This window comes from Anolis carolinensis, chromosome 2 (assembly GCF_035594765.1).
Source record: "Anolis carolinensis isolate JA03-04 chromosome 2, rAnoCar3.1.pri, whole genome shotgun sequence".
Classification (NCBI taxonomy): domain Eukaryota; kingdom Metazoa; phylum Chordata; class Lepidosauria; order Squamata; family Dactyloidae; genus Anolis; species Anolis carolinensis.
This window is the reverse complement of record NC_085842.1, coordinates 83,825,093-83,837,563: the sequence shown is the minus strand read 5'-3', so window position 1 is coordinate 83,837,563 and position 12,471 is coordinate 83,825,093. Positions and strand designations below refer to the sequence as shown.

General features: G+C 41.6%; 1 protein-coding gene across 2 annotated transcripts; it reads right to left on the bottom strand.

The window, feature by feature from the left end:
* Positions 1-70: 70 nt before the first annotated feature.
* On the bottom strand, positions 71-12,005 carry LOC100563785 (hyaluronidase 1). Of its 2 annotated transcripts, XM_062970092.1 has the most exons (5): positions 11,969-12,005; positions 6,427-7,883; positions 4,424-4,513; positions 3,109-3,403; positions 71-2,708 (listed from the first exon to the last, which is right to left on the bottom strand). In XM_062970092.1, exons 2-5 carry the CDS (start codon positions 7,345-7,347, stop codon positions 2,380-2,382), a joined length of 1,635 nt encoding a protein of 544 aa, XP_062826162.1. In that variant the 5' UTR covers positions 7,348-7,883; positions 11,969-12,005; the 3' UTR covers positions 71-2,379. The 2 variants fall into 2 exon arrangements, with proteins under 2 accessions (XP_062826162.1, XP_008103249.1); XM_008105042.3 differs by lacking the exon at positions 11,969-12,005 and having other exon boundaries at positions 6,427-11,335.
* Between the last annotated feature and the right edge of the window lie 466 nt (positions 12,006-12,471).

Sequence of the window (12,471 nt, the reverse complement as noted above, 5' to 3'; positions counted from 1 at the left end):
TGGAGCCACTTTGTTTTTAATCAAATGATAAAAGTAGAATAATAATAAAATTAAAAATACACATACATAGTCCAGCTTAGCAGAGCGATTTATTTAGGATATTTAATTTAGAAAGGCAGGCACTACATATTGCAGTTAATATGGAAGGCAATCCTATCTTTCTTACCATATAAATAAACAGGCAATCCCCAAGTTATGAACAAGATACAGAAGGTTTTGTAGGTTTGTTCTCAAGTTGAATTTGTAAGTCAGAACATGCACATTTTTAAGTGTAGCTCCATATAAGATAAAGGTAAAAGTTTTCTCCTGCCATTAAGTCCAGTCGTGTCTGACTCTGGGGGTTGGTGCTCATCTCCACTTCTAAGCTGAAGAGCCAGCACTGTTCGTAGATGTCTCCAAAGTCATGTGGTCGGCATGACTGCATGGAGCGCCATTACCTTTCTGCCAGAGCGGTACCTATTGATCTACTCACATTTGCATGTTTTTGAACTGCTAGGTTGGCAGAAGCTGGGGCTAACAGCGGAAGCGCTCCCCGGATTTGAACCGCCTTTCGGTCAGCAAGTTCAGCAGCTCACTCTTGTATATAGCTTTGGATACCATAAAGAAGGGTGAACACCCCTGTGGTGTTTGTTTTGCTGTCTGTGCCCCTGTTCAGAAGATATCACCTCACTTTCTGTCCCTCTGATAATTGAATTTTGAAAAAAAAAAGTTTGTTGTGGAAACAAGGATTGGTGATAAAGCTTCAGTGGACACCCCTATCCCCATGATAACTCTTTCAGTAATAAATTTCCCTTCTGAGGGGTAGATTTATCTCACATCCTGTTGTCTCAATCCCATTTTTAACAGTGAGTTGTTGGTTAAGTCGGATGTTTGTAACTCAGGGACTGCTTGTATAATCCTCAGCCACAAAGTCTGCCCATCCCCAGCTTCTAATAGATATCACTGAAAGGAATCTTTGGCTTACACAAAATTCAATAAAGGCAGGTCTATATGTGCACTTCTGACATGAAGACAGAGCACAGCCTAGTAAATGGTAAGTAAGACATGCTTTCAAAAAGTGCTTAGGCAGAGGTTTGTATATACTGTAGTTGTGCCCATTCAGTCTCACAATGTGGCACAACACCGCCACCTTTTGGTCCTTCCAGGTTCAGCATTAGTGATATCAACTGTTTAGAACTTTCTCAAAAGACTGAAAACTAATTTTTGGCAAATATATTCAGCCCATCTGATTGAGTATAATCTGTAAACAAATGCATCCAAATTGATGCACAAAATCTACTCTTAAACATCACCAACTCACCTCACCCTATTACTAAAACATTACTAACCCAGTTACTAGGCACTTTACTTCAATCCCCTTTTATTCCTTTGTCCCTTGGTGGTGAAATTGATATGGTTTTTAAATTTCTTATCTTGTTTTATGTATTCATGTATAATTGTGCTTGAATTCATTTTTGATTTTATTCTGCTTGTTGTTTTATTGTTTGGTTTTATATTTTAACTTGTTTATACTTTGTCTATTCTGGCCCCATGTTAGCCGCCCCGAGTCCCTTTGGGGAGATGATGGCAGGATACAAAAATAAAGTATTATTATTATTATTATTATTATTATTATTATTATTATTATTACTATGACAGCCAAGAATATATGCAATATATGGAGGTGTATACAGAAAATGCAAGCTCTTCGGCTAAGAAATGGAGATGAGCACCAACCCCCAGAGTCGGACACGACTGGACTTAATGTCAGGGGAATCACACACAGAAAGAGTATGTATGTGCAAACATAGGAATATACAGTATGACCCCTTTATCTGCAGTACTTGTGGTTTCATTTACATCTGTCCTCCCTTGGTATTTTCCTCCCTTGATATTTTCTAGGTCTTCTAGGTGATGCTGTGGTATGCTTCTGCTGGATGTTGGTCACCCAAGAGTCATACTGGAAGACCTAGAGAGGTTCTAGGCATTTCCTGGGTTTTCCAGTGTGATTTTAAGATATGCTTCCATCAGAAGTCATTCATTCAATAGGGTTTGCTATTATTTGCAGTTAAGCATCTCCATGCAAAGCCCTGGAACATATCACCCACCACAGATACAGGAGTCATACTGAATATGGCGTTACTCTAAGGGAGGATTAGATTAATTGCTGAATGGAGCCTACATGGAGCCAAAGCCTGTTTTTTCTTTTTCTTTGCAGCACTGTTCAACCCCTCCTGACCTTCTGTACCACTTCTTTTCCAATCAAAAAGAGCAGAGAAGTTAATTGCTCCTTCTACAAGTTTCTAGGAATGACTATTTGCATTTTAAATAAGTTCCATGAAACACCTGTACTATACTGTTGACCACTAAGGGGAAAATCCTTTGTATTTTTTTTCAAAATTAGATGTACATTTTCATCTGCTTCCATTTTTTCCTTTTCTTTTTTGCAAGTTCATGCAGCTCCCTGAAGGTCCCAGGGCAGAAAACTGGGACCTCCCCTCCAGGTCCTTCTGTAGTCGCCCACATCTGTCCTAAGGCCTGGCACAAGGGAGAGAACATGCAGCATATGGATGCTTCCAATCTTCCCCTTGAAGGGGAAGAAAGGCACACCTTCTCTGAAACTGGGAACATTTTCTTATATGATGCAAACTTTTGTAATTGGACATGCCATGGGTACTCAAAAGGGACTGTCTTTGTGCAGAATGGGGCAAGGAGCTTCAGCCGTATCCCTGAATGGAGAAAGAAGAAATGAGCATTAGGGAAATTGTTGCTGTTGTGTGCCTTCAAATTGTTCCTGACTTATGGAGACTTTAGGCTAAACCTGTCATGGGGTTTTCCTGGGAAGATTTGTTCTGAGAGGGGTTGCCGTAGCCTTCCTCTGAGGCTGAGAGATTGTAACCTGACCAAAGTTATCCAATGGGTTTTCATGGCTGAGCAGGGATCTGAACCCTGTTCTCCAAGTCATATTCACTCAAGCCACTACATCATGCTGGCTCTCCATTAGAGAAGAAGTGGGCTAAATAAATAGCACAAGGGGAGATCATAATCTAGACTGTTGGATGAGTCCTTCGGACCAGAACAGTCGGGTCTAAATCAACTATCTCTCATTCTAGCTTGACCTTTTCTCACATCGCAGGCCTTCCCAGCCACTATAGCACCGGCACTTGAATTCTTCAGCCATCTTGACCAGATCCTCCTTAGACAAGTAACCTGTCAGAATGAAACCTGGCTCCTTGGGGTGCTTAGTGATGGTGTAGTGATCAGGACTGAGATGCAGGAAAGCTTCTGGGTGGTTGTCCTGCCGCACGCAGCGGCCGTTCTTGGAGCACACGACTTGGCTGCATAGCTTGGCACTGCTGGTTACATTCACAATGTATGGGCCAAGAAGAGTGTCCACATACTTCTTCACTCCGAGACAGGCTTCCTGAAAGTTGAAAAACACATGGTCCCAGAAAAAGATTTAATCTTTGAAGGGATAATAAAAAACATTATAGAATTGGAGTGGACCCCAAAGTCCAACTTCCTGGCTAGTATTGGGAATCTGCACCCAAAGCACCCTAGGCAAATGGCCATCCAATGCCTGCAGTGAAGAAGAGTCCACCAACTTCCAGTGCTCACTGCTTCATTGTCAAAAGGTCCTCAGAAAATGTGTCCCATACTTTATGCAAAAATCATATTACTTGAAGGGTCCTGAAATGGATCTCTCATGAAATACACAGTTCTACTGTACATACATGTATTACCTCTACATACAGATGGAGGAACAAAATAAGAATAAAAACTGCTGGGGAGCCTAGATCCCAGTTATGATCAGACTCTAGGTTTCTTGCATTTCTGACATCTCCAAACAATTCCCCTTGACTTAGACAGTATACCCACAGAGTTACAATATTCTTCTCCAAGCTTCTGGCTGAGCTAAATCTTTAAATCTAGGCTAAGGAATTTGGCCCCCTTTTTATCCTTCCTCCAAAATCCCACAGTGACATACTAAGTTATCTCACCTTGTGCAGTTGTTCCTACAGCAACCCTATGAGGTTAAGTTATGGTGAGATATACAAACAGGCCTAGGACTGTCTGCCCAGCAAGCTTCGTCCTTTTACAATACTAGGGTAAAATACAACAAGACAGACTTATTGTGATAGAATTATTAATTGATAGCTGGTTCTATATCATCAATTGAGTGTCATTTGCCACAGCTGCCAGGCAACTTATGGGCCTTTGTTAATGATGTGTTTGAATGACAAACAAAGTGAGTTTGAATTTTTAATTTAGGGTCCATTTTTATAAATATTGTACCTATAGATACCGTAGTGTTTTGCCAGTTGGCAGTTTAGAGACTGAAAGTTCTTGGTGGCCTTTGGATGCATGCAACAAAGTATTATCAGCATCAAAGAGTGTACTCAACCTTGTACCAATCTTACCACTACACAACACTAGCTCTTACCTGTGAATAACTATAATTGGAGCTCCCCCATAAGATGACCCCAGCTGCCCCTTGAGAAGCACTCTCTCCAATGGTGTGGGCCAGGTCCTCCTGCAGGACAGATGAAAGCAAACAGCATGAGGACACAAGCTCTCCCCTACCAGCCACCTGGACTCAAGCATCCATTCCTTGCTCCTATCAAAAACATCTAGACACTGCTACTAAGGGGCAGAAATAGCAGCCCTATGAGAATATTGGTCATAGGAAAGACAGCATATTAGTAAACACCTTAAGAACTTTACTCCCTTTCCTTTGGTTAATAGGGTGTTCTCGTTTATTTTTAAAGGTCTAAGTTAAATAAGACCACATTTTTCTATTTCAATTGATTTTTTTTAATCATTCTTTATTCAAATCCATTTTATAATACCTCTTACCGATTGTCTCTTGCAACACATGGATGAGAGAAGCTCATGGCCCTATAGAAATTGTTGGACTTCGATTCCCAAGTGTCCTAATCAGTAACAATAATAGTAATAATAAAATCTCTTTATTTATATAATGCCCTATCCCCCCAAAGGGACTCAGGGCGGTAGATCCAAGTCTGGGAGATTTAGTCCAGCAACATATGCACATATATAGTTCATCATCCCTGTTCTAAGGGTGGGGACATATTTTTGTCCAGATTGTGCCAACTATAGTTTGCTTAGTTTGTGTCTTCAAATATCTCCCTCCCAGTAAAGCCTTTTTCATTTTTTTCAGAAGCCAACAATTGTCAAGCTTATCCATGCTGTGTTCAATTTCATCCCTTCACTCACCAATCTCCTGCCAAATCTACTTTTCAGTCTACACTTAAAGCCTCAATAAAAAGTATGTCAATCTCAGATTCTCCATAAATGTATTTTCAACAGTCTTTGTGCACTCTTCTGTGCTTCTACCAATGGAAAACCCTTTCAACTCCCCTCCTTAAATACCATATATACTCGAGTATAAGCTGACTCGAATATAAGCCGAGGCACCTAATTTTACCACAAAAAACTGGGAAAACTTATTAACTTGAGTATAAGATGAGGATGGGAAATGCAGCAGCTATGGGTAAATTTCAAAAATAAAAATAAAAATAGATACCAATCAAATTATATTAATTGAGGCATTGGTGGGTTAAATGTTTTTGAATATTTACATAAAACTGTAATTAAAGATAATAAGACTTTTATAAGAGAAGACTGTCCAATTCTGCTATCCTATATACTCGAGTATAAGCCAACCTGAATATAAGCCGGCCATGACCCTCACCTGAGTATAAGCCGAGAGGGGCTTTTTCAGTCCTAAAGAAGGGCTTATAAAGTATATATGGTATCTTTTTTAATGTAATATCAGTTACATCGAGATATTTTTATACTGTATGTATTTTTGAACTTATCATAATAAGCAGTTGTGATCTGCACGAAAGTTGGGGAACTGATCATCTAAGTGATGAAGTGAAGTGATCATAATAAGCAGATTTTAAAATGGTGATGGTAAGGAGGAGGAGGAAACACGGGGTTTTTTCTAAACCACCACCACTAGCACGGGAAATGGGAAAGTTGACATTATTCGTCTACATTATTTATGACTTCTAAAATGAAAACAAAATGAATTTTCCCAGTTCATGTCATATTTATACCACAAGAATTTTCAGCTCTGACTCAATAGCAAAACCCTATACTTAAAAAAAAAGTGTAGCGTGAAAGAGAAAACGTAACATAAATCAAAACATGTGGCAGAAGTTGAAAAATCAACATTTCTATTTAATCTAGCAAAATGCTGCTGTTCAGACTGATGTTCTGGGAGCATGCTATTTCCCAAAAGAAACATGAGAGCACATCTATCATCTGTGCCTCTATCAGTTGTAAATATTTAGTGCTGAGCGCATGCTGAAACCAAGTCTCTAAGGACACACCACTGAAACCCACAAGTCTTATTTCCAAATATTGCTTTACCTACTGAACAACATTTTATCAAATACTGTCCTGGGAAAAGCTTACCTGAGTGAGGAATATCTGAGTAAATTCATAAGCAAGAGAAGCATAAGGTAAGACTGGGATGCTACCATCCCCTGATTGGTTCGCCATCCTGAAAGCCTCCTGGATTCGGTGACGGACAAATTTGAGGGTCTTGTTGAGGAATTCAAGATCCTTGGGGAGATAAATGCTGGGGTACAAAGCTCGGCTTTGGTTCCAGAGCCATTGTAGTTCCTCGTTCCTTTGCTTCTCGGTCTCTGGACAGTCTCCTGTGTAACTGGCATTCTTGTAATCATAGTTATAGCAGTTTGGGAAACCATAGAAGCCCCAGAAACCTCCAGGCCTCAGCGTTTTGCCGAGAGCCAAAGTTTGTTCCATGAATGCTCGGCCACTTTGCTCAAATTCTAGCTGGGCTGTCCTGGCCACTTTATCAGCCGGCCAGTCTGGATGTTTCTCTTTAACCAGGTCTATAGACTTGTTCTGGTAGATTTCCATGGAATCCCAGTTCCGAACCCACAAAGGACGCCAGCTCTCCCAGTCCACCACGGCCAGGCCTTCGAAGCCCACCTCCTCGATGACTTCCTTAATGTCCTGCTGAGCCTTCTGGAGATGATCTTTTAGACTGGCATTTTGAGGGAGACCCCCAAATACTGGAAATCCATCCTCTGTGTAGTAAGGATAATATCCCAACCTGTTGCTGTAGAAAAGGGTAATATCCTCTCCTGAGAAAAATTCATTCTGGTTGAGGACAACATCAAATATTCCCAGGTCCAGGGAGACGTTGTATTTCTCTTGGCAGGCTTGACTGGGTGCATTCCAAACAGTGATAAAGGAGTGATGTAGTATTGCTGGGCCTTTCCTGGCCACTCCAAAGTCCCAAGGTGTCATAAAAACACTGAGGAAGAAGGCCCAGCTTCCTGTCCAGTCTGCCATGATCATCAGCATTTCGAAACAGTTCCCCAAATTACTCCAGTCTTTGCATTCCTTCCGATACCAACAGCTTCGTGCCAAAGGAAGAATGTGTGCCTTCCAGAAAAATGGGGAACTTTATTTCAAGAGAGGTGGAAAAAAAGAGTCCCTTTTTTTTAAAAAAAAAATCTTCCGTATCCCAATTTACGGATGAAAAAAAAAACAGTTAAAAAAATTCTTGTCACTTCCTGTTGTTATTCCTTAATCTGCTCACAATATTTCTAAAGAAGAATCAAGCAGTGAATAGAAACAAGAATCCGACAATACCCTGTGTTTCTAAGAAGTTGCACTAACCTTTGATATTTGCTTTTCCCGTAAACTTTTTGTAAAGCTCAGTTATCAGAATAGCTGTAAAGGTAGTAACATTTGCTTATGCCAAAGCCAGCTTAACTTTCATTTAGAATCACTTTTGTTCCCCATTACTAAAGATCTCAGGGTCACTCTCTCCAGACGGGTTGGATATATCTAAATAGACAAACTGTTCCAAAATGAATTGGTTAATGATTGATCCCCTAAAAAGAAAAAGTGAGCACATAAGAGGTCAAACAAGAATGTAAAAATCCCAGTTAAAAGTCTTAACACAGCAGAGTCCAGCATTTGTCATCCTTTATTACAGAAACTCTTGCAACAGCTCCTGCTGATACCAAGAGAACAGTGACTTGGCTACAACCACCTAGGAAGCTTGCAGCTGAAATGAGATTTTAACAGAATAATCCCTAGCTCTTCATTCACAATCTTAGTCACATGAAAAGGACCTGAAAAAAAATCAAATTAGACCGATCTATCAAAGCTTACATCAAACTGGAGCTTGTAAACTTTCTTTTTTGTACTTGGCCATGCTGGCTGGGGGATTCTGTCAATTGCAACTCAAAGACTTATATAAAACTAAGTTATATTATTTTTTATCATCCCCTCCATCCCGTGAAAACAAAGATGCATAACAGCAATTCACAGACACATTTGAACATACAGTATATAGCTATATCTTAGGCTACACTGGGGCCTTATTGGATCTCATATTAATGGCATCCATAGCTGGCCAGCTTTTTAATACTGAGCTGTCATTTCTCGATTCCTTTTTACTCTTATTCAGGTATATTGAATCATAGTTTGACTATATAAGTTCCTGTGTAGCAGTGTTTCTACACATGATTCCCTTCATATATTTTGGATTGCAAATCCCATTAGTCCCAACCATCATAGCTAGTGACTAGAGTGATGGGAATTTTGATATAAAATCTTTGTCTGGGCCCATGTGGTGGAAAGATGTTCCACTGGATTTATCATGAAAGTACTTGGAACATAGCTTTTGCAGTCTCCTCCAACCGTATTGAGCTATGGTTTAATTATATAAACTACATGTCAAAAACAGCAATAAAATTCAACCAGGGCGTTGGGGCTTTAGTTATAACATAGAGAGATGAAAAGTTTGTTGTTGTGTGCCTTCAAGTTGTTTCTGACCTATGGCAACCCCATCACAGGAATGTTGTTTCACACTCATGACCAAAACGAGCCTAAATGTTTTGATCTATTCCCACCCCACCCTCTGCTTTTTTAGACAAACATTTCACATTGTTTCTGACAAACTGGATATTTCTAATTTGTTTCCAGAATGTGCAATATTAGAGAATGACAGGAAAGTAGCAGCCAGTTAAGAAGCAGGAATTATCAATATGTAGGATCCTAAAAGAAGGCATTAATGTTGAAGCACTGCCACCTGACCGCTTTAAGTGCTAGTTTATGGTTTCTGAGCAAGCACAAGTCCAATCACCTCCCTTGGCCCAATTAAGAGATGTATTAGAACTCACAGGCTTCTCAGGCGTTAAATCCTCACAGTCCTGCCTTATTAATCATCACGAGACCAACTCATATGAAATCACTTGACTCTTTTTCTGTGAATCTACCAGTCACCGACAATCCCTTTTTCTTTCCAGCATCTAATTAAGACCTGGGCTTTGTTTAACAAGAGTAAAGAACAGAAACAGAGGGAAAGAGAGCCCCCCAAATCCCACCCACCACAATCCCATTTCGGAAGTGGCCCATGAGGACACCCACGTAGATAAGAGCAGGGAGAGATGCCAGGAAATGTTAGTCTTGGCTGTCAAGAGGACTACACGTTTACAGTACAATAAATTCTTCGAGGAGTAGCTGCAAAATCAACAGGAGACACTTCTGAAACTTTGGCTGGTGCTGCATATGAACTCTCTAAAGCAAGCATCTATTTCACCAGATTCAGCACAAAAGAAATGTATCCTTTTTGTTCTCATTGAATGCTGCCATTAAAGTCAATGGTTATGATTTTGCATGCAGCCGCATACACACATCCAGATTTTGAATTGATGATACCTAATAATTTATCAATAACATTGACATTTGTTCGATGATTTATTCATTTATCCAGCACTGCTGCCTCTTCATATTGAATAATGTTACAATAATTATTTGATCCAAGTTACAAAGTCCAACTAAAGTTACAATTTTATGTTAGATGTTCAAATTGTTCTCTCTGCGCATCAGTGCACTGCTTGCATAGTCAATTAATAGAGATGCAAACCTCCCTTAAAGTTTCTCTTGCAGTTTTCCAACATTTCTGTACTATTGTAATCTTTAATATTGTTGGAGTGTATACATTTCTGGGGGGCGGGGGGGATCCAGAATAATAAGCTCTTTGGGGTGTATTCATTTTATACAAGATCCTGTACAGTGGCAACACAAGTCCCTGCTGCAAGTCAACACAGAGCAAGAAAAGGAAGATCTGGATTGCTGTGAGTTTTCCGGGCTGTATGATCATGTTCCAGAAGCATTCCCTGATGTTTTGCCCACATCTATGGCAGGCATCCTCAGAGGTTGTGAGGTCAGTTGGAAAACTAGGCAAGTGGGGTTTATATATCTGTGGAAAGTCCAGGGTGGGAGAAAGAACTCTTATCTGTTTGAGGCAAATGTGAATGGTGCAATTGGCCAGCTTGATTAGCATTGAATGCCCTTGCAGCTTCAAGCCTGAGGGAATCCTTTGTTGAAAGGTGTTAGCTGGCCCTGATTGATTTATGTCTGGAATTTCCCTGTCTTCTGAGTGTTGTTCTTTGTTTACTGTCCCAATTTTAGAGTTTTTAATACTGGTATCCAGACTTTGTTCATTTTCGTGATTTCCTCCCTTCTGTTGAAATAGTCCACATACTTGTGGAAATCAATGGCTTCTTTGTGTAGTCTGATATGGTGGTTGTGAGTGTGGTCCAGCATTTCTGTATTCTCAAAAAATATGCTGTGTCCAGGTTGGTTCATCAAGTGCTCTGCTATGGCTGACTTCTCTGGTTGAGCTAGTCTGCAGTGCCTTTCATGTTCCTTGATTCGTCTCTGGGCAATGCTGTCCTGATTTTAGAGGGTTTTTTTAATGCTGATAGCCAGATTTTGTTCATGTTCATGGTTTCCTCCTTTCTATTGAAGTTGTCCACATGCTTGTGGATTTCAATGGCTTCTCTGTGTAGTCTGACATGGTGATTGTTAAAGGGTCCAGCATATTTCTGTGTTCTCAACATCTCTGTTTGTGTACAGACCTGCTCAGTGAAGTGGACCTCTGGGATGTCACCGGAAAGGGAAGGTGACATGTACAGTAGAGTCTCACTTATCCAACATAAACGGGCCGGCAGAACATTGTCTACAGCTGCATGGTATATGGTAGACTCCTGCAGAGGTGAGAGAATCCCTCCTGTCCTTCACTGAATGCAGGCAGCATTTGTTGGATTTTCTTAGTGGGTCTGTAGATAGTTTGTAGGTTGTGTTTCTTCATCAGCTTCCCTAAGTGGTCAGTGGTTCCCTTGATGTAGGTCCAGGTAATGCCTCCCAACAAAGGATTCCCCCAGGCAGGAAAAAGCCAGACATTGAAGCTGCAAGGCCATTCAGTGCCAATTAAGGTAAATAATTGCACCATTCACACTTGCATCAAACAGACAAAAGTTCTTTCTCCCACCCTGGAGATTCCACGAATATATAAGCCCCACTTTCCTAGCTTTCCAACAGACCTCACAACCTCTGAGGATGCCTGTCATAGATGTGGGCGAAACGTCGTCAGGAGGGAATGCTTCGGAAACATGGCCTTACAGCCCGGAAAACACACAGCAAGTCAGTGATTCTGTCGACAACACAAGAAAGAAATCATTCACATTTTCCAAGTAAAGGGTATGACTCAAAGTCATGCAGCCCTCATCTGGATGGAACTGACAGGCAGCAGCAGTTCCTTCCAAAACTCCCAGGAAGAAATTACTTCTCTCCCTGGCCAAAAATGGGCACTTACACATTCAAAAGTGTAGCTGCCGTTTTGAACTTCAACTCCCACAATCCCAGATCATGGGCCAAAGCAGCTGCGGATAATGGGAGCTGAAGTCCAGGAAAAACCTGGGCGGGCAGGGCTTGGGAAAGAGTGGTTGAGGCGAGCCTGGCTCTCTCTGCCCGGCTTTCCGGCTGGAAGGGGCTTTCGTCCCCGCAAGAGACGCCTGCACTCCCCCGAAGAGGGAGGGGAGGCCGAGGCGGGACACTGGCCTATTATCCTATCTACATCTAAGGAATCTCCGGAAAGGAGAAGAAAAGAAACAAGGCGACTCACCGGGTGCCGGGAAAGCGGGCTACTCCGCTCCCGCCCCTTGCCCAAACTTTGGCCCAATGGAAGGCGAGGCGCGGACGTCACTTCCAAGACATCTGAGCCTCTTCAAGCAGCACCTGGCCCTTCCTGAAGCCGCGCATCTTAAAGGCGCGGTGGGAAATAAAATAGTAATAATAGATTTTTTTTTCTTTCCCGCCTCTCCTGATGGCACAACAAAGGAGCAGAGAAGGCCGAAGACCTTATGAAACTACAGCTCTAAAGACTCTGTAGGAGGCATGGGCAAACTTGGGCCCTCCAGGGGTTTGGACTTCAACTCCCACCATTCCTCACAGCCTCAGGCCCCTTCCTTCCCCCCTCAGCTGCTTAAGGAAGGGGCCTGAGGCTGTTAGGAATGGTGGGAGTTGAAGTCCAAAACACCTAGAGGGAGGGCCCAAGTTTGCCCAGGCCTCATCTAGCGGCTGATATCCAGTAGTGGTCTCCCATCCAAGTACTAACCAAGGCTGACC

Bases quoted from the DNA above. Each gene is read 5' to 3' on its own strand.
- LOC100563785 (XM_062970092.1), bottom strand. From the start codon at position 7,347: ATGCTGATGATCATGGCAGACTGGACAGGAAGCTGGGCCTTCTTCCTC. The intron at 3,404-4,423 runs GTAAGAGCTAGT...TTCAACTTTCAG, and splicing joins CCAATTATAGTTATTCACAG to GAAGCCTGTCTCGGAGTGAA. The intron at 2,709-3,108 runs GTGAGAAAAGGT...TTCTCCATTCAG, and splicing joins TGGCTGGGAAGGCCTGCGAT to GGATACGGCTGAAGCTCCTT.